At 35.2% G+C, this 22253-nt stretch overlaps 1 protein-coding gene and 1 pseudogene across 2 annotated transcripts; one reads left to right on the forward strand and one right to left on the reverse strand.

The window, feature by feature from the left end:
- Positions 1-4645: 4645 nt before the first annotated feature.
- Positions 4646-8453, forward strand: LOC145580072 (deoxyhypusine synthase-like). 2 transcript variants are annotated; one of them, XM_081637400.1, is made up of 8 exons: positions 4646-4817; positions 5089-5296; positions 5388-5555; positions 6477-6695; positions 6956-7042; positions 7607-7712; positions 7792-8027; positions 8124-8453. In XM_081637400.1, exons 2-8 carry the CDS (start codon positions 5099-5101, stop codon positions 8202-8204), a joined length of 1095 nt encoding a protein of 364 aa, XP_081493526.1. In that variant the 5' UTR covers positions 4646-4817; positions 5089-5098; the 3' UTR covers positions 8205-8453. The 2 variants fall into 2 exon arrangements, with proteins under 2 accessions (XP_081493526.1, XP_081493527.1); XM_081637401.1 differs by lacking the exon at positions 4646-4817 and having other exon boundaries at positions 4995-5296.
- Positions 8454-8599: 146 nt separating this feature from the next.
- LOC145577796 (caffeoyl-CoA O-methyltransferase pseudogene) lies at positions 8600-10522 on the reverse strand (annotated as a pseudogene).
- Between the last annotated feature and the right edge of the window lie 11731 nt (positions 10523-22253).

Below are 22253 nucleotides of genomic sequence, written 5' to 3' on the forward strand. Positions count from 1 at the left end.
GAACCTTAATAACATCGGCAATGCAGCAACATTGGAATTAGTAGTAGACTATTTACACCCCCATTTAGCGCGCCATAGTTAACCATACTCCTAGAAAAATTTTGGTTTAGCCTCATGTTATAGCTTAGTTACTGCCAGTATATATTAATAAGGAAAAATACGTAAAGAAATATTTTTAGCATAGAAATATTTACACACTATTGTTAAGAGTTCAACAATAAAAGCAATAAACATTAATGATGGCAAATAAGTTAATAAACCTATTAAACGACTAATTGTCTCAACATTATTTATAAAAATGAAACAAATATATTTAAGAGTAAATATGTAAATGAATATTTTAAGGGGTATAATTGTCTTAACACTATTAATAAGTGTTTAGTATTAAAAAAGTAGGGGTTACTCGGTTTTTGTAAGAAAAGGGAATACTTTTGCATATTTTTAATTTTTTTATCATGATGATAAACTGTATTTTACCATGTACTCAACTCCTTTCAGTTTTTTAAAGGAAAAAATGGAATCTAATAATCCCACCTTTAGTGGGTCTTCCATAAACAATCTCACCATTTGAAATTCCAGAAATAATCCCACCTTTGGTAAGGATCTTCCATTAACGATCCCTTTGACCTACAACATATTAATTTTTTTTTCCTTCTTTTTTCTCAGTCTTTCTCCTCGGACCACCAGTCCACCACCATTACACCACCCCTACTCCCTCACGCACGCACCGCTTGCTCACCATATTCACACCTCACCTAGCATCGACAACACGCTGATACCCTCCTCCCACTTCACCACCGACAGCAAACGCGCCACTACTCCAGCCAGCAGCCCCATATGTCACGCCATTAGCGGAGCCAGCTTGGGAGAAGGGGGGACCAAAGGGGTTGGTGCAACAGTCCAAGTTAGATGCATGAGTTGTGGTCTAAGGGACGGGGTGCAAGCATTTTCTTCTTCTTCTTTAATTTTTATTTTATTTTATTTTAATTATTTTTAATATATCTTTATAAGATTTTGAAACCTTAATATTTATAAGATAGTATTACTTTAATTTATCTCTTAACATTACTCCATTTACTTATTTGAATAATTGTAATTGTAGTTCCTTTTTTTAAAAAAAAAAATCTTTATAAGATAATATTACTTCAATTTATTTCTTAACAATTACTCCATATACGTATTTGAATCATTGTAATTGTAATTTTACATGAACTTTACCCCAAATTATGATCGTAATAGCCTAATAGGTAGAGGTGGGCAATGTGCTATGCTGGGCCGCCGCGGGCCGTGCTCGCATCTTGTCGTGTCGTGTCATGCCGTGCCTGCATCTTGGCGTGCCGTGCGGGGCCACCATTTAGCACACCCCGGCCCACGGCAAGGCACGACCCATGTGCCTGGCGTGTAATTTATGTTTAGATTTTTTCATTATTATATTATTATTGTTCTTTTTATTATTATAGTATTTTATTATTATTTATGTTATTTTATGGCCGTGTCGGGCCAAACTACCGTGCTGCCCGCAGGTTTGTGCCGTGCTCGTGCCAGATTCTTAAAATCGTGTTCACGGCCCACTCTTCGGTCACCGTGCCGTGCCGGGCCTGTGCCACCCGCAGGCTGACACAACACATGCCCACCTCTACTAATAGGTAATTATGACAAGTACTACATTTAAATAGTTATATTATTTATTGTTCGAAATTTTCAAAAATTATGAACTCTTAATCAAATAGTTTATGGAGAAAAAAATGGTATATGATGTTGATTTATTTACTAAGTACTCCGTATTTTATATTTTTGAGTTGTAAAACAATAACTATTTAAGTATATTTTTGCTCTAATATTTTTTCAAACTAAGCGAGGATGTTCATTTGTCCCCCCGGTTTGAAATTCCTGGCGCCGCCACTGCATCATGCACCTTTCTCACAACAGATTAGCGACAACAGCTCACAAGCAAGAAGCAGCCACCTGCTGTTACAGCCGCTAAACCACCGCCCAACCCACTTCACAAGCACGCCGCCGCATCAACGCGCCCAAGGTGGAATTGTTTTTGGAATTCCAAAAGGTGGGATTGTTTATAAAGACCCACACACTAAAGGTGAGATTATTAGATTCCACTTTTCCTTTTTAAAGTTTTATGCTATGTTTAAACTACTATCTTTATGTTTATTGATATATTACTGTAATAGGGTCTTAAATACCTTTTTCTATTATTTTTCATGTTGAAACATAGCAGTCTATCATCATTATAACAAAAAAAAAAAAAAAAAAAAAAAAAAAAAAAAAAAAAAAATATTTATCAAGTGACAATTTCATAAATAGATCAACAAATGTTGATTTATTTATGAAAGTGTCATGTTAACTAGGATTTTTTTTTTAATAAAAATGCCACTACATTAACATTTTTTGCTTGTCATGAAGATCAATTAGAGCTTCCTCAATCGAGTATCGAGTTAGCTTAGTCTAAATCCAACCTTTCCCCTACTCCCTACCCGACCCCACCCCACTACAATGATCAACTACGACCCGCCCTACTAACCCGACTCTAAAAAGTGCAAGTTTTAAGATTTGAACAAGCCTTAAAACACATTTTTATTTTTAGTTAAACTAGGGCGTCCTACCCGCTCAACGCGCGCAGAGGGGCTAGCTCTTACGGAAAAGTTGTATTGGCCTGGCGTGTGTTTACATCTTTGGTTCAGGAGGTAGTTTTAATACGTACTATTTGGTCTATGTGCGTTTGAAATACACCAAAATCTTTTATGACGATTATTTTTTAAAAATCCTCTATCTAAAGTGACAGTATTATTCCAAAATTATTATTAAATAATATTAATTGATTTGCATCCCTTCATATTATATTATTATCCTTTCATATCTTAAGGGGGAATTGTAAGTTTAGAACTCTCAATTGATTTGCATGTTTTAATAATACTTAGTATAATATTTCTAGCTTGATTTTCTTTTGAACAATTTTTTGTGAGCTTAGGTCATACGGAGTAGTAACATGTAAAATGTTAGCTAAAAACTTAATAATGTAGGTTTTTCAATGTTCTACGAGACTACGACCATCTAATATCTATATCTAATACTAAAGCAATAACCACTTAGTTATATTTTTCCTCTTAAATTCCTTCATTTTCTCTCCATAATTAATACCAGTTTTTTTTTTTTTTTTAATTTTTTTTATATCTATCATCGATTTCCCTTGATTTTAAGATTTTAAAGTTCTTTATACCTCTTGACAATATTTTCTCAAATATCACAATTTCATAACGTTGTTTATGTGCCATCAAATAATGTACATTACAAAAGCTAATAAACCTTAATAGTTGATGTTAAAGACGACAAGATTGTAAATAAGAAGAGCAAGTAAGTGAGCAACCATAAAGGAGTAAAAATAGACAGTCTCTTGGTAATAAACAGTCTCTTCGTATATACCGTTTTCTTTTTAAATAATAAATAATAATATATTAAGTATAAATTATTTCAAAAAAAAAAAAAAAAAAAAAAAAAGGAAAATGTATAAGACGTTTGATTGGTAAGAGACGTTCAGTTCACTAGAATTATGAATAAGCTAGTAAACCAAACATTTCCAAAAAAAACAAAAAAAAAGAAAAAAAAAGGGACATTACAAGTTTTTTGTTAAAAAAAAAATCAAATTAATTGATGATATATTTAACGAAAATGTTATACATAACCCTCAGGGCCGGCTATTGGGCTGTGCAAACAGCCCAACAGCACAGGGCCTCACATTATTTGGGGCCCCAAAATCTAAAATTTTGATAAAGTATAATTATTATTTAAGGAGCAAAAATAAAGGAACAATCAGTTGGTTAAGTTGGTAACATACACAAATAAATGAGGCTAGCTTTTTTATCAGGTTTGTGTTCGATTCCCCTTTCCCAGATTTTTGACTCATTTTTAATTCCCTAAACTTTGGCTGTTTGATGTAGTTTTTTAAGTCTTTATTTATTTCAGTTGGTTAAGTTTGTATCGTTTGATAATTTTCACTTATTTTCTTTATGTATGTATTAATTTTTAGTGGACATAATTTTTTTTACCACTTATTTAATATGACAAAAATTGCAAAGTATTTGAGATAAGAAAAAGTAACAAGTAGAAATATAAATTTTATTAATAGCACAGGGCCCCCAAATAGTTTAGGACGGCCTTGATAACCCTTAGAGCTACATATAAACATTAAATTTACACTTGAAAATTGTAAAAAGTTAACAAATCATAAAAATATAAACACTAATTATACTGATTTAGGTGTGTTTTTGTCATGAATTCCTAATTTTATATAATTTCCAAAAATGTATTTAATGCTTATATATAGCCTTTAGGGCTACATATAACATTACCCTATATTTAATGAAAAAAAACATCAAATATATTAATGATAATGAACATACTAATGAGGGTAAAAGTGTAAATACATATTTTTATACATATTTTTGAGGGTATAATTGGTAGTACACTATTCCTATGATTGGTAACACACTATTCTTAGGAGTTATCATATACTTTTTATAAGGTAGAGAAAATTCAAACTCAGCCCAATAGGCCTAAAAAGCCTTTACGGATTTGGATAAGTGATTTAATGTTAAGACCCGGTCCGGTTCGACTTGACTGGACTTGGCTCGAACTCTTGATCACCTTATTGGTCATTCCCCGACCCCAAACTCTATTTTACCTCCGACACCTCATCACCTCCCTTCTCACCTAACACAAGCCGCCGGCGACACCGCGCACAAGCAGAATCCGGCAACGCTTAGCCAACAGAAGCCGGAGTCAAGCACGACCAATCCTGCGGCAAGGTAATGTACCGTTTTCTCCGTTCTTTTTTTTCTTTCTTCAAAGTTCTGTTCTTTCTTAGTTACCCTGCACCATTGTTAATTGCTTTGCTTTATTTTATTCCTCTATTATTAATCTAAAGATTCTTTGCTTTTGAGATTCTTTGCCCAATTCATTTCATATGGTTCATTTAGCTTTTATAAAGGGTTTTTGTGAAATTTTGTTATGTAAAGGTAGTGAGAAATTGAGAATTATTGATTTTGTGCAATTCATTCATTTTAATTGGTGTACTAGGTGTTGAGATATGGATGATAATGATGTAATGGCGTCGGTTCGTTCTGTGGTGTTCAAGGAATCAGAAACCCTTGAAGGGAAATGTATTAAGATTGAGGGTTATGATTTTAATCAAGGAGTGAACTATCCCAAGCTTTTGAAATCGTTTGTCTCAACCGGTTTCCAAGCATCTAATCTTGGTGATGCTATCGATGTTGTAAATCAAATGGTTAGTTTGAGTTTTAAGTTGTGTAACAATTTTTGGTGTTGTTTTGCTCGTTTTCGTTTTGTGTTCATTTGTGTGTTTTGTGTGGTTCAAGCTAGATTGGCGGCTGGCAAATGAGATACCCGATGATGATTGCAGCAAGGAAGAGAGGGATCCTGTTTATAGGGAATCCGTGGGGTGCAAAGTGTTTGTAGGTTTTACCTCGAATCTTATATCTTCTGGTGTTCGTGACACTGTTCGATATCTTACTCAGCATCATATGGTGAGATTAATGTTTAGATATTACTTAGCCTTGTTTGATTTTTTTTCAAAATGTTGTTCGAATATGTGAAGAGGTGGAACTTAGTTGTGTGGGGTATTTGACTTGTTTCCTTCAGTAGATCCTATGCTTGACATAGTCTTGGGTTATTGGGTGAAAGAAAGTATTTTCCAAGAGAGAAGATTGTGCAGTAGCAAGTGACTTGTAGCTCAGAGATTGCAATCTGTTATTTGTTGAGACTTTTGAGAGGATGTTTTTTATATATTCATTCACAACAATTTAAATGGCACCCTATCTCTTAATTGTTTGACTGTATCAGTGTTAATTGGGATATTAGTGGCTGTCTCATATTTGAGTTATATTATTTGATAGAGAACTGTAAGAAGGCGTATATAAAGGTAGGAACCTTTCAGTCTTTCACCACATTATTGCTTGGAAGAAGTGTGATTTGAAGTAGCCCTTTTTTCTGGAAACCCTTCTCGGCATCACTACATAAGTTTTGTTACTTCCATAATGTCTTTTTCCTGCACAGCTGTACTAATAATGTAGACTTTGGGATGTAGATGTCCACTTTGAACACCAAAAGAAAAGAGGAAATAGATAGAGAAAATTTCGTGCAAACCTTAGGGGCTTGGTTTCTCTGATAACTTTTGGCTTCAAACCTTAAACTGTAGCATTAATTCCCCCCTTTTTTTAGAGAAACGTATTAGATATGTCTTGGGGGCCTAAAATACAGAGTTGTTGGCTATGTGATTTGAATTATTAGCTGATTGATTCTGTTGTGACCTGTTATTTTGCTCACATAACTGTTTCTTCTCTCCATTATGGCCTCGTATGAAGTAACGTGTTTAGCATCTTTTTTTATCCAACTTTCTAAGATTAGATTATTTGCGCTCAAAAGATCGGGCATTTGCACTTGTTCAGGTTGATGTCGTTGTAACAACTACCGGTGGTATAGAAGAGGATCTTGTTAAATGTCTTGCACCTACATTCAAAGGCGAATTTTCTTTACCTGGAGCTCAGTTACGCTCAAAAGGATTGAATCGCATTGGTAATTTATTGGTTCCAAATGACAACTACTGCAAATTTGAGGATTGGATTGTTCCAATTTTTGATAAAATGCTAGAAGAGCAAATTAAAGAGGTAATTTCTTAATTATTGCTGTCTATTATCTGATGAATTGATCTCCAATGAGATATTTTTGTTCTGTTTTTGTGTCCCGGTGTGTGGCTGTTATTATTATTTTTTTTTTTTCTCAAGTACAACATAACCCTAGATTTACTTCATCCCTGTCATTAATTATATGTTTTCAAGCTTTGTTTGTTGGCACTTGTCAGTTATTTTCTATTTATTTATTTATCTATTTATATATGTTCATATTTCTCAAAAATTGCTGAATGCAGAAGATAACATGGACGCCGTCTAAGGTGATTGCTCGTTTGGGTAAAGAAATAAATAATGAGAGCTCATACCTTTATTGGGCATACAAGGTGAAAAATCTACTCATTTAGAGGTTAGGCTTGTCTTCCCCCCCCCCCCCCCCCCCCATAGATTCTCATAAAATAATGTTACTCCATATTAATCCGTTTTAAGTTTTGGTTAATTTGTGCACGAAGGTGTTCATTTTCTATGTTGCTCAATTTCAATGCACATTAATACCAAACTTAGAAGCCTGTTTGTCAGTTCGTAATGGTCATTCATGCATATCTTCATATTTAATTTGAAGTATTGCTGAAAACACTGCTGTGACTAGTAATACTATAAAAAAAACTATCTTAAACTCAACAAAAGTCTAAATGCTCTTTAGTAGCGAGACTCTATGCTATTGATATTTAACTGTTTACACAATGGAAATCTTCAGTAAAAGTCTATTTGAAGCAGTTTTACTAGTTCCTGCTAAATTGGAGCAAGGGTCAATCTAAATCTAAATCAAGAAAAGTATTTGTAGCAGGTGGTGGTTGATGGATAGTAGATTATCATGGAAAAAGTTTTTGTATTATATCTTCTTATAGCGTTTAACTGATTCAGCTTCCACTTCATGCATAAATTTTCAGAATAATATTCCAGTATACTGCCCAGGTTTGACAGACGGCTCGCTAGGAGACATGTTGTATTTTCATTCAATTCGGACTCCAGGTTTAATTATTGACATTGTTCAAGGTCAGTTATTTTCTTGTTAATCTGATGTACGACATCTTCCAATATAATTTGCTTACAAATATTTTATGGTCATATGTAGATATAAGAGCCATGAATGGTGAGGCTGTTCATGCGAGCCCCAGGAAGACTGGAATGATAATTCTTGGTGGAGGGTTGCCTAAACATCACATTTGTAATGCAAATATGATGCGAAATGGGGCAGATTATGCAGTTTTCATTAACACTGCCCAGGAGTATGATGGCAGTGATTCTGGTGCTCATCCTGATGAGGCCATCTCCTGGGGAAAAATCCGAGGTTCTGCTAAAACTGTTAAGGTTTGTGTATTTGCATATATCTTCTTTTCTTGAAGTTTTACTTTTGTATCCCATATTTTTTTTCATGTCCTAATTAGTAATGACCTTGGTGTTCAGGTGCATTGTGATGCCACTATTGCTTTCCCACTATTAGTCGCAGAGACCTTTGCAGCTAAAAAAGAGAGTGAGAGAGGCTAGCTTAAATGTTGACAAAGGAGGTAGATTTTGATATTCACTCTCCACATTTCTGCAAGGGTGATTAAACTTGATACCTACAATTATACCGTAAAAACAATCAATTATGGTAGTGCTTCTGTTGTTTCACTTATCCATCTTTGCACCCGCCAATCCGGTGGACAGATATATAAGCAGAATTGTTGAACTCTGGTTTCTTGACGTCTGTGTAAAACTAAAACATCATTATTGTCTTGTTGAGCTACTCTTACACATCATTCTACAGAGATCTAAAATCTCCAAATATTGTTCCTTTAGGAAACCTTATTTGCTCCATGGTTTAATCCCATGTTGGAAAAAGATATGAAAGACAAGTACTAAAAATCAAATACTTTGCATTGAATGCATTATTACACTTGCTAACAATTTGTTTGATGGGTGCAATTGTATGCTCTTCCAATTGAAATAATAGTAGAAGCATAAAGACAGTAGATCAAATGAGACGGCCTACAAAAAGTGATTCCATCACCCAGAGGAAGATGAGCAATGTCAATGCGAGAATCAGCAGCCAGGGACTTGTTCAACTTGATAACGGCCTCTCGATTCTTCTTCATGGAGTCTGGTACATGTGATTCAGGCACGGCCACTGTTCCTCCCCAAAGTGTGTTATCGTAAGCAATCACACCCCCAACCTTGACGAGCTTCATCAACCTCTCATGGTAATTCAGGTAGCTAGTTTTGTCCGCATCCACGAAGGCAAAGTCGAAACTACCCTCATTTTTTGCCTGTAGTCACTCAACAAGGTAATACGTCAGCTAAACCATAATCTAAGCAAAAACAGTAGGCATCATATCTTTTGAAAAGATCAACCGTATTCAGGGCAATTGTTTCCTACCTGAAACAATACTAAACAAGTCTAAATTTATGGACGTATGAAGGTTATTACAGCAATGTAGTCTAGAGCAGCTTTGTTAGATCTTAATGAAAAGCTTTTGAACTTAAAACTATTGTGTAATATTGTGGAGATGTTTTATGGAATCGTTCGCTTACATTCAGGAGAAGATTATCAAGAGCTAGATGAACATCTGATACAATGAAGTCGATTTGGTCTTCAACACCGGCTTTCTTGATGAATGGTAAGCCAATCTCATATGCTTCTCTATCACAGTCAATTGTAACAATCTGTTGTAACAAAAAAACAGAAGTAGGCTATAGTGATTGATAAGAATTATAAAGAATTATATAACTCAACATCATAGGCTTTAGTTACAAGAGATTGACACGATGTGATAGCTAGAAAGAACTAAAAAGATGTATGCAATAAGTAAACCTTTCCATCATCCCGGATCGAAAGAGCGGTTAGCAAGAGGGAGTATCCTGTAAACACTCAAACTTCAATAGTTTTTTTTAGCATTCTCCTTCTTCAGAAGGAATGAAATCATTTGTCCTGCAATTGTTGCACCAGCCATGTAGGACCTTCAAAGTGAAGAGGAGGAGATGAGTACCAAATTTGTATAGAATAATAAATCTTCAGCTATGAGAGTACAAAAGGAATGCTGTATTACTTAGGGTGATTTTCATTTGCTTCCCTTAGCTCCTTTAGGGGTTCTGCTTTGCGTGGATAAACACTAGTTTAGAGAATATACTGCATCCAAATGAAAGCAACATCAACCAAAAATTCAGTATTGTAAGCCAAAGAAGATCAACATAGTATCAATAACTCAAGAAAGCGAGATTAAGTGCAAGAATAACATTGTGCAGTTCTTCACTCTGCAGCAACCCTGTGTTCTTGATTTGCTTCTTTATATAAAAATCCATCTTAAATCCCTGCGTAAATTTTAACGAGTAAAGAGTTTTGAAAGTGTTTATTTATTTACTCTTTTTTTTTTTTTTTTTTTTTTCCAACGTTTAAAGAGCCACAAGGGCGGAGTGAGAACTGATCCCAGGAAAAGTGTTAGTTTGACATATATGCAAAATAAAAAGGAAAAAAAACACTTTGAAAATCCCAACTATTGCTGATTTACCTACAATAATCCCAACTAAGATTTATTTTTTAATAATCCTAACTATTAGGTCAGTTTTCCACCAGCAGTCTTAGCCGGTCATCAACCTGATGTACAGGTTGCTTTGACACGTGGCAGTACGTGAGTGGTTAAAAAACAATTAAAAATTAAAATTAAAAATTAAAAAATTGAAAAAAAAACTCCCTCTCATCCCGACGAGGCTACCAGCCACCCCCATCCCCCGTAACCCAGCCACCACCTTACCAGGGACCTCCCCTTTCCCCTTCCACTCAATCGAACAACCACCTCACTCGCAAAACCACCCCAACGTCCCTCCATTTCTTCCCACCATGCTGGAAACCTTCCCTCACCCCCTTTAATTTTGTTTTCCGATACATGGAGGAGAGAGAAAGGGAGGGGAGTTGCGTTTTTGGTGATTTCGGGGGTGGGAGAGGTGATTTCGAGGGCTAGGGTTAGTGTTATGGTTGGTTTTAGGGCGAGGGGGAGGGGAGGTGGATGGTTTTTAGGTTTGGGGCCTTGTTTATGGGTGAAGGTTTTAAGATAGGGCTTTTGGCTATGGCTGATTTAGGGGCGGTTTTGCGGGGATCGGGCAATGTCTCGGGCAACCGGTGGTTTTGCAGGGATCCGGGGTTTCGTGGCTGGTGGTTACGTTCCTTGGTTTTGTTTGAGGGAGAGAGAAGGGAGTTTTGTGGTGGTCGTGAACATCAACGTGGGGTTGCGGGTGGTTGGAGGGGACAGGTGATAGGGGCGATGGTGGCGGAGGAACCGCGGTGTTGGGCGAAGGAAAATGGTAGAGCTACCATGGCAGGGCTAATGGCTGGGTTTCATGGTGGCTGAAGGGAGTAGGGGTGGCTCGTGGCTGGGCTGATTTTTATTTGTTTTAATAATCCTAACTATGCCCTGAGTTTCCTCCAACAGTCTCAAAAAAAGTTTACCCTTTCAACAGGCAATCGGTTTTTGGGACTGTTGGAGGAAACTCAGGGCATACTTAGGATTATTAAAAAATACTTCCTTTTTTTTCATTACTTAACCTATTGTAAATAGGCACAAGTTTTAAGGCAGAATAGGAAAAAAAGAGAAAGACCAAATTACCCCTCCATTCCTACCCTTCTCCTCAACCCACACATACAGCAGTATAGTACATCTCACCACCACAGCCGCCTACGCCGCACCACAACCACCACTTTACCACAAACACTCCTTTTCACCGCTCCCGTTCAAGCCACCACCACCCCTTTCTTTAATTTTTTTTTTTTTTAGAAAAAAAGTTCTTCACCATCGCACAAACCACCACTGAAAATAAAGGAACAAGAGGAGAGAGAAAATAACCACCACTGTCACCACCATCACAAGGGTCAAAATTTGGTTGTGGTGGTTGTAGATCGTACATACTCATACTTCAACCACTAAAATAAAGACGAAAAAAAGAGAAAGAAAATACCCATACTACAATCACCGTCACCGGTGCAACATTTAAGAAATTGAAATCCAAAACTGAGGCTATAAAGGTTGAATTTGGTTGTGGTTTTAGATCTGGATCTAGAGGCCAAATTCGAACACCGTAGCCTCGATTTTGGACATAGGTAGGTGTAGGGAATATTTCAAGCATCCCACACTTGAGCCCCACTGTGATCATACACTTAAGCATGGTGGCGTCCAAAGGGAAGGAAGCTAGAGTAAAAGAGTCGCCAACAACTTTTAGGAACTTGTAAACCGTTCACGGGATGAAGGTTACACACCTTAAAGATCCAAGAGATCGTTAACTCCAATAGGTCTAGAACCATGACTGGAAGTTCGGGGATGAAGGTACAAATCCAACCTAAAAGAAATTGAACCTGCCCTGAATAGGCCTCTACTTTATTCTTCTCGTATTCATATGCGCTTTCTGATTAACATACAACCAATAGGTTAACCCTAAACCTGTTTAGTCTATTTTGGTTGAATTTAATGCACAAACAAAACTATTATTGGCGATCACTTGAATTATAATCATATTAACCTAAACAAGATTATTAATTATCTTATTAAGCGTGATTACAAGTACAAATTCCATTTAAACATGCATAAAAGGCGTGATCAAGCAATAAAAACAACATATATCAAGCAACATAATAAAGCATAATAATAATAACAAGATCTTAGGCATGATACTAACAAGATTAATAACAAATCCTATCATGTCACTAAACAATAAAGATCAAAGCTTTATTCCTAACATGATACTAACATGATATTAGAAAGAATAGGAAGCAACCTAAACATGATACTAGAAACATACATGATATTAGAAATTTTAGTTATTACCTTAAACATGATACTAGGAATCATAAAGACATCATAACATGATATTAGGAATTAATAAAATAATCTAAGCATGATTTCTATATCAAAAGAATTAAAGCAGCTACTTACTTGGATGTCTTGTATCTCTTTCTAATAACAAAATACACACGTTAGTAAATTCAAGGAAAATATTAAACAAACAATTAAATTAAATAATTGAAATAGGAATTTGGGACCAAACCCTCAGAAATATTAACCTTTCACGTTTAGGGCGAAGGCAACCTTGAAATTGGTTAGGTGTGTCTCGAACTAATGTATGTGGAATTTTGTAAGAGGGAAGGTTTAGAAAAAGAATAGAAAGAGAAAGCTTCTAGCTTTTAGAGAGAGAAGAGAATAGATGATTGTGAATTCTTCTTTATGAAAACGGGGAGATACGACCCCTATTTATAGAAAAATAGTCCGGAAACAAATCAAATCCTATTCGGAATAAAACTGGCATCAGTCGCCAGGTGACAGACATCAGCGGCAGGCGACAGATGTTAGCGCCAGGCGACAGAATTTGTCGTTTGGCACTAATTAAAAGATAAAACGTGCTTTTATACGGAATTCTCTTCTTGATATGATTAAGCAGCAAATTCCGTGTTTATCAAATTAAAATCAGGTTTATCATAAAACACCTATTTTATTCCAAATAAAACTCTTTAAAATATAATTATTAATCCTAATTCCATTAGAATTTAAAAGGAACCTTCTAAAAGATTAAAATCAATCCTAATCACTCTAGGAATAATAATTAATAGGTCCTCCTCTAGATCATTGAGCCACATATAAAAATCATTGGGCCTAATTTAATTTAATCCATAACTTCCTCATTATTCATTGGAATTGGGCTTATAATATATCGTTGGAAAGCTCTTTTCGAGCCCAAATCAACTACACTATTATTGGACCCTCATCATGGACCAAACTAAATTGGACTGACTATTTTTCATAAAAAGAGTAGAAAAGAAATATTTTTAAAAATAGAAAGAGAGATATTTTAATATAAACATCCACATCACTAGACTTTTCACACTTTCACTTTGTTCGATAATCAAATGACGTGAAAGGTATTCATCAATGGGTTTGGTTTTGGGGAGACACATTTGGGTGTCTACAGAAGCCCCCACTTTGACTGAGTTTGGAGAAACGTAAGTTTCGAAAACGAAAAGTCAAAGTAGCGATAGGGACGGAGAATGATTCAGAACGTTATGCGATCCTAAATCATTCTTGTAACGCCGATACCTGCAAACTAGCGTTAGTTTAAACAGATAAAAGAGTTAAGAAACGCATATCTTGCACTGTCGAGTACACGTCTCTGGAGTAACCGATTTTGTTTGACGATTTTCCTCAAGCTAGGGGATACCGCCTGAAGACTGCTACGCTTGCAGCTGCCTTCAATTTCCGCTGTTTTATGACCATCTTCCATATCCTAGGGAACATGATCGAAGATAACTTCGCTTGAAGTCACCTCCTGTTTTCTGACAACCTTCCTCATCCTAGGGAACGCCGTTGAAGATAACTCCGCCTTAAACCATCCTCAGTTGTCTGACAACCTTTCACATCTTAGAAAACACTGTCGAAGATAACTCCGCTTGAAATCATCCTCATTTGTTGTGATAATAATCCGAAGAAAATTACCGAAGACCAACGCTTGTTGATCCTCAAAGCTCGCTTGAACTTTGTTGTTGTGATATTTGCTGAAATTACTGCGGTGCCAGTACGTCGGCGCATTTTGCTGCTTGTGAACCATGCGTCGGTGCTTGCGATGAGCCAATGTTTAGGCGATTTAAGCTAAGTGAGACGATCTTTTATCAGGTCGATCACTTACTGTGATTGTAATCGAGTCGATTACTTAATCATGTCAAATTGCTTATAGGGGCTAAATGGCGTACCAAGGAACCCGAAATTGCTGCATAAGGTCCGCATAATCATTTATTGGGGCTACACATCCTGTCGCCGCACCAACACATGCTGCTACTTGCTGTCGTCAGGCGACAGGCATTAGCGCCTGGTGACAACCTTGTTGTCTGGCGCTGGAGTCGGGTTTTTCGAATAAAACCCCTTTTTGCTACTGCTGCTGTTCGTTTGCTCGGTTTCGCTCCGAACCCTCAACTTAGTCGTTTCCTTTTAACTAAATCAGCTCAAGTCTTTTGCAAATTAAAGCTCTTCATCTCTAATTTACCGATCCATGTAAGTTTTGCTTAAACTCCTCTTATCTTGGAAGAATTTCATGCGTTTATATTCACAGGTTTTTCGAAAAATCCGGGAATGTTCTTGCTCGCTTGCTCTTTGGAAGTGATAGCTTCCCATGCCTTGAAACTCTGTCGAAAACCCTATCCTTTAAGATTTTACCGAGTCCAAGTTAATTTCCGTAGAGATCTTTCATCTTGGGAAATTCGTGACCAATTACTATTCCGAACGAGGTGCTTGATTAAAATCCGGATGTGCTCAATCAATTAGGCCGATTGTCAATCTAACTGCGATCAGGCCGACTCTAGTTGATTTGCTAAGCCATTTGCGTCCTTTTGCTTCAAATCTTTTATAAACGTTGCTCGTACCTGCATTTATATTTTGGATTATTGGACTTTGCTCATCTTTTTTAGGGTTAGCCTAAGGTTTAGTGTTGCTTGATTCATTGCATAATACACATATGACTTCGAAACATATGACTTGACATGACTCAAGGTATAAACTTGACTTAATGATGACTCACTTCGTGTGACTCGTGTGTGCAAAGTGTTGACTCATGACTCAATGTGCGACTCAAAAACGCAGAAAAAAAAAATTTCGGTCATTTTTGTGGAGGGTACCGACTTTCTCCCGAAAAAAGAACGACGCAAAAGGGAAGAAGTGAAGTTTTTGAAGGTGCATGTTGAATGAGCTTTAACAAATGTATGGATCAATGCCGTATCTTAGGGCGCGAAGATTGTAACATCCTAGGCTATCTCCATGGTTGATTTTGGATGAAAGTATTTAGGCAACTTAGGCACGGAGGCTAAGCACTTCATATTTCGTGATGCAATGATGACAAGGTATACTTCCACGTTATGTTAAGATTTCGTGACAAAAGGTTCCTAAGGGAAGTATCATTTGGGCATGTGTCTGTGACGTGTGTGAAAGTGATACTAAAGTTAGGCTACAAAGGCTAACGGTATGGACAAATATTATTTTGAGAAGAATCAAATGATGGTGACTCTTAGGCTGGGTAAGCTAATAATGTAGGGATCAAGCCCCCAAGTCTAGCTCTAAGTGGATAGGGATGAGCATAGGAGATCCCTTGATATGATCATGCATGAATGTATATATGAATGAATGCATTTTTATTACGGTCGCACCCCAATTTGAGGTTGCCTACGTATCCTTTAGGAATCAGGCCGAACGTAGCTCTAGCCGAACCTCGCACAAGTGTGTGTATACCTCAAAGAGGTCTTTTGAGGGTTGTAACGTGGTTAGGCTAAAGGTGGAAGAAGAAAGGGATAAAAGCTCAAAACCCTAGATTAGCTCCCAAGGTGTGCAACCTTGCTTTTGAATCTTTGTATTATTATGCTTGAGGTTTCTCACTTTTGAACTCGTTTTCGTTTATTATTTTTCTCTCTTTTTTTTTTTTTTTTTTTTGCTTTTGCATTTTTTATTTTGATAAGTGTGGGCAATCCCAATCATGCGGTTTATCACTCACTTGGCGTTCATGTTTCTCAGGCACGGTACCTAGCACTCGATATGAGACGCAATTTGAGACGTGTTCTTATCAAAGATATATTCATATCAAAGACATTGGAACACTTGTCCTTTTGCACACTTTTATTATTTTTGTTTTTTTTTAAATTTTTTTTTTGAGTTCTATGTAAAGTCACTCAAACTTTTGTTCTTTAAAAATTGCATAAATTGCACACCATCCCATCCCAAGGTTAGGTAGATGTGAGTTGAAGAAATAAAGGTTTGTCGTTAGATGAGGTTCAAAGTGGTTTATCAAGAAAGGATTGTACATTTGAAGGGTGAAAGGTAATATAATATGGCTACAAGGGATGCCTCTAATCATTAGTATACCTTGTGCTTAGTTCGGCGTGGATTTTTTATTTTTATTTATTTTTTATTTATTTTATTTTTTTTGCAATGCAATACGATAATCATATGCAAGAAAATAAATGCTCATTTTATTTAAAAAGTGAAGGGTAAAAATTCTACAGAATAATATCTAAGGAAAATAAAAAAGGTACCTATGCTAGACTTATTGGGGAAAAGAAAAAAATAAAAGAAAATAGAAAAAAGAGGTCACGAAATCTTGTTGTTGAAGCTCGCCTCGTGTCTTTTGTTTTATCATCACCCACTCTTCTTGCCATTTAGAGGTGTGGGAAGCTTGTTATTATCAATTAAATATTGGATGAGCTCTTTTAGCTTCCAACAGCTTTCAATAGTATGACCCATACCTTGATGGTACTTGCAGTGTATATTTGAATCCCAATTAGGCAACCTCTTCTCAGGTGGGGGATCTTGAATAGGTCCAATGGAAGTAATGAGTCCCTTGGCATGGAGTCGATCGAAAGCAGTATCATAACTAATCCCAATAGGAGTGAATTCCTTTCTTAGTTGCTTTTTAGGTCCTTGATTATTCATGGCTAAGACTTCATTGAGATCAAAGGTACCAACATTGTTACTAGAGTAGGTGTTTTCGGAAGAAGAAGATGGTCGTTCCTCTTTCCTTTCCAGCCACTGTTGTTATTGCTACTAATCTTGGCCTTCTTGTTGCTCGGAAGAACATGAAGTAGATTTGAATCAACGAGGTCTTGAACACGATCCTTGAGGGCGAAACATTCTTCAGTAGGAATATTTCAAGCATCCCACACTTGAGCCCCACTGTAATCATACACTTAAACATGGTGGCGTCCAAAGGGAAGGAAGCTAGAGTAAAAGAGTCGCCAACAACTTTTAGGAACTTGTAAACCATTCACAGGGTGAAGGTTACACCCCTTAACGATCCAAGAGATCGTTAACTCCAATAGGTCTAGAACCATGATTGGAAGTTCGGGGATGAAGGTACAAATCCAACCTAAAAGAAATTGAACCTGCCCTGAATAGGCCTCTACTTTATTCTTCTCGTATTCATGTGCGCTTTCTGACTAACATACAACCAATAGGTTAACCCTAAACCTGTTTAGTATATGTTGGTTGAATTTAATGCACAAACAAAACTATTATTGGCGATCACTTGAATTATAATCATATTAACCTAAACAAGATTATTAATTATCTTATTAAGCGTGATTACAAGTACAAATTCCATTTAAACATGCATAAAAGGCGTGATCAAGCAATAAAAACAACATATATCAAGCAACATAATAAAGCATAATAATAATAACAAGATCTTAGGCATGATACTAACAAGATTAATAACAAATCCTATCATGTCACTAAACAATAAAGATCAAAGCTTTATTCCTAACATGATACTAACATGATATTAGAAAGAATAGGAAGCAACCTAAACATGATACTAGAAACATACATGATATTAGAAATTTTAGTTATTACCTTAAACATGATACTAGGAATCATAAAGACATCATAACATGATATTAGGAATTAATAAAATAATCTAAGCATGATTTCTATATCAAAAGAATTAAAGCAGCTACTTACTTGGATGTCTTGTATCTCTTTCTAATAACAAAATACACACGTTAGTAAATTCAAGGAAAATATTAAACAAACAATTAAATTAAATAATTGAAATAGGAATTTGGGACCAAACCCTCAGAAATATTAACCTTTCACGTTTAGGGCGAAGGCAACCTTGAAATTGGTTAGGTGTGTCTCGAACTAATGTATGTGGAATTTTGTAAGAGGGAAGGTTTAGAAAAAGAATAGAAAGAGAAAGCTTCTAACTTTTAGAGAGAGAAGAGAATAGATGATTGTGAATTCTTCTTAATGAAAACGGGGAGATACGACCCCTATTTATAGAAAAATAATCCGGAAACAAATCAAATCATATTCGGAATAAAACTGGCATTAGTCGCCAGGCGACAGACATCAGCGGCAGGCGACTGATGTTAGCGGCAGGCGACTGATGTTAGCGCCAGGCGACAGAATTTGTCGTTTGGCACTAATTAAAAGATAAAACGCGCTTTTGTACGGAATCCTCTTCTTGATATGATTAAGCAGCAAATTTCGTGTTTATCAAATTAAAATCAGGTTTATCATAAAACACCTATTTTATTCCAAATAAAACTCTTTAAAATATAATTATTAATCCTAATTCCATTAGAATTTAAAAGGAACCTTCTAAAAGATTAAAATCAATCCTAATCACTTTAGGAATAATAATTAATAAGCCCCCTCTAGATCATTGAGCCACATATAAAAATCATTGGGCCTAATTTAATTTAATCCATAACTTCCTCATTATTCATTGGAATTGGGCTTATAATATATCGGTGGAAAGCTCTTTTCGAGCCCAAACCAACTACACTATTATTGGACCCTCATCATGGACTAAACTAAATTGGACTGACTATTTTTCATAAATAGAGTAAGAAAAGAAATATTTTCAAAAACAGAGAGATATTTTAATAAAAATATCCACATCACTAGACTTTTCACATCTTCACTATGTTCGATAATCAAATGACGTGAAAGGTATTTATCACTGGGTTTAGTTTTGGGGAGACACATTTGGGTGTCTACAGTAAGCTTTGAGCACTTCGACGCTGGTTGAAACGGCGCGACGGTGAAGAGAGCATGTAATGGGAGAAGGGTCGAGGTCATCGTCAGTGAAGAGGAGAGATAAGGGTGGTGATTAATGTGTCAAAAAAAAAGTGAGGTGGTGGCTGCCATGGAAAAAGTGGAGGAAAGAGGGAGGATGTGGTGGCGGAAATCTGAACTACACTATTAGAATCCGGGCAAATAGCGACAATTTTTCTACGACAGCTTGCAAAACTATCGCAATTTTTTAATTTTACGACGGTTTTTTAATCTGTCGTTGATTTACGACGATTTTTGTGCAATAAAACTGTTGTAATTGACATTAAAAATAATTGTAAATTTTTTTAATATTTACAACAGCTATAGTTTGTCGCAAATTACGACGGTTTTAAAAACTGTCATTATTTGCGACTGATTATGGCTGTCGTAGAATTAAATTTTATTATTTTTATTACGGGTATTTAAAAACCCAACAAGCCCACGACACCAAACCCTATTCTTCCATCCGTCATTTCACCTCCTCTCTTTGTTTTCTCTCTCCTCACTCTTTTAGTTCATCTCTCCTCCTCCTTTCTCCTCATCTCAATTTCTCTATCCTCTTCTCAATTTCCTTAGTCACCAATTCACCATCTACACTACTCTGTTCTATTTCTTTCTCATGTGAAAAAAAAAAAACTTCATGGTCGAACTTCTTTGGGCTAATTCTTTCGTGGTTGCGGTCGTGGAGCTCGAAACATCATGTGTTGGAGGTCTAATTTCGTGATGTTGGAGTTTATTTGGTCAAATTCTACCATAAAAATTCCAGATGTGGAGTTTTTATGGTTGAATTTGACCATGAAAACCCAAAGAAGAGAAAATTTTCGAAGGTATGTTAATTTTTTTAGTATTTTTCGTTTATATTGCTTCTGTGGCTTATGTTCAATTTCTTGTTCAAATTCATAATTTTTTGTTCAATTACCGGTTTATTTATTATTTTTCGTTTATTTTCGTGTAACTTAGTTATTTGTGTTTATTTTAAGTTAACTTTGATTTATGTGATGAATTTCTCTTATTTAAAGGTTATCATTTTTTATATGTTAACTTTCATTTACTTTTGTTCGATTTATTTGATGAATATTTTGTATGTGTTTTTTTTTTATTATATGTTGTGGCTTTTTTGTATGAATTTGCATAGTATTTTTTTCCAGAAATTTTTTTTTTCATTTACTTTTGTTCGATTAATTTTTTGTTCAATTTTATTGTGGTTTTTTTTTATTAGTTAATGTATATTTGTATTTCATGTTTTGTTATTTATATTTTCATTTTTCTTTATTTATTATGTATTGTTGGTTTTTTTTGTTTAATTCTGGGTTTGATTTTTAGATCTAAATATTGTACTTTTGTAATTTTTAGTGCAATGTGTGAGGGTTGTCTGTGGTGGTGGGAAGGGCGAGTTGGGGTGGGTGGGAATGGGGGTAGGGAGGCCTGGGTAAAGTGGGCAGGGGTAATGGGGAAAGCGTTGATTTCCTTTTTTTTTTTAAATTTTTTGCGACGGCCAGCCGTCGGTAAATTTGTAATTTACGACAGTTTTATTATCCGTCGTAATTTGCGACGGTTTTAAACTTTCGTAAAGTTACTGTAGCGACAAAATATATAACTGTCGTTGAAATTAATAAAACCGTCGTAATAATTTACGACAGTCAAACTGTCGTAAAAATGAAAATTTGCAACATAGCTGATTACGACAACCCAATTACGATAGTTAGCTGTCATAACTATTTTTGGCGATACTTTTTGTTATTTTTGCGACAGATTTTGGCTGTCGCAAAATCACTTATTTCTTGTAGTGTTATGGGGTTAATTGAGGTGAGATAGGAAGAAGGTAAGGTTATAGTGTTCTATTAAGTTGAAATGGTCATGAGGGTAAATAAGTAAAAGAGTGGTGTTATATTTGCCATAAAAGGAAACAAGTCAAGTAAAAAGAAACTTCCCCTAAAAGGAATACAAGTCAAGTAATAAAGAACAGAGGAAGTAAACTTTAGTTATTATTATTAGAAGTAAATCGGCCATAGTTGGGATTATTAAAGTGTATTTTTCCAAATAAAAACCTCATTTATAGATGGCAATAAGAGTGGTAGTCCACTAGGATTACTACTTATTCAAACTCATACCCATTGAAAGACTTCTATTTTATTTTCCAACATACTGTAGCAATTGAAAACCATAGAAATGAGAGAATTAAGAGTTATTTAGAAACACCAGTATTATTATACGAAGTATAAATTTATAAGTTCAGTACAAAAAATTTAAGTTTAAAAAAAATAAGTTCTGTTTTGTAAAAATAGGTTTAATCAGTAAAAATCAAATAAATGAAGTTCAGTAAAAATAATTTCCATTCAACAAAAATAATTTCAATTCATCATAGCTAAACTTAAGTTATTTTTACTACTCGTAATTAACATTTATCTTTACTGATTTAATTTAAAGTTATGTATTTTACTGATTAAAACCTTTTTTTTTTTTACTAAACTGAATATATTTTTGCTGAACTTAAATTATTTTTTCTGAAAATTATTCAAAAAGGGTGAAGAGAACACACATTATTATTATTATTAGGAAAAATTGGCCGCAACAACACCAACTATGACAAAGGTGCGTGTAGCAGCACAACCTTTCAAGGGTGCACTCAACATCACAAACTATGCACTTGGGTGCACATAACAACATAAATGACATTGGCAAAATGTAGATTTCTTCTAAAAGTGAAATCTTAAATATTTTTAATGCCTTTTTGTTTAAAAATATTTTTGATTAATTTCATTCTACTTAATTTTCCATTTTCCATCACATGTAATTAAATAACCATTAAATTGAATTATTTCAAAAAGTTTTCGCCATTATTTTCTATCGTTTGTTTCTTCAATTACTTTTTTTACATCTCATGTGATGATTGGCTTAGTTTCCTCTTCCATTATAATTAATTTTTTCCCTTTAAATTAATTCTCTCTTAACCTCCACAATTTAAGTGTTGTACATCAAAAACAAA

Source organism: Chenopodium album, chromosome 14, assembly GCF_948465745.1.
Source record: "Chenopodium album chromosome 14, dcCheAlbu1.1, whole genome shotgun sequence".
Classification (NCBI taxonomy): domain Eukaryota; kingdom Viridiplantae; phylum Streptophyta; class Magnoliopsida; order Caryophyllales; family Amaranthaceae; genus Chenopodium; species Chenopodium album.

Coding starts and splice junctions, on each gene's coding strand:
- LOC145580072 (XM_081637400.1), top strand. CDS start 5,099: ATGGATGATAATGATGTAATGGCGTCGGTTCGTTCTGTGGTGTTCAAG. Junction 5,556..6,476: donor ATCTTACTCAGCATCATATG/GTGAGATTAATG, acceptor GCACTTGTTCAG/GTTGATGTCGTTGTAACAAC. Junction 8,028..8,123: donor GTTCTGCTAAAACTGTTAAG/GTTTGTGTATTT, acceptor CTTGGTGTTCAG/GTGCATTGTGATGCCACTAT.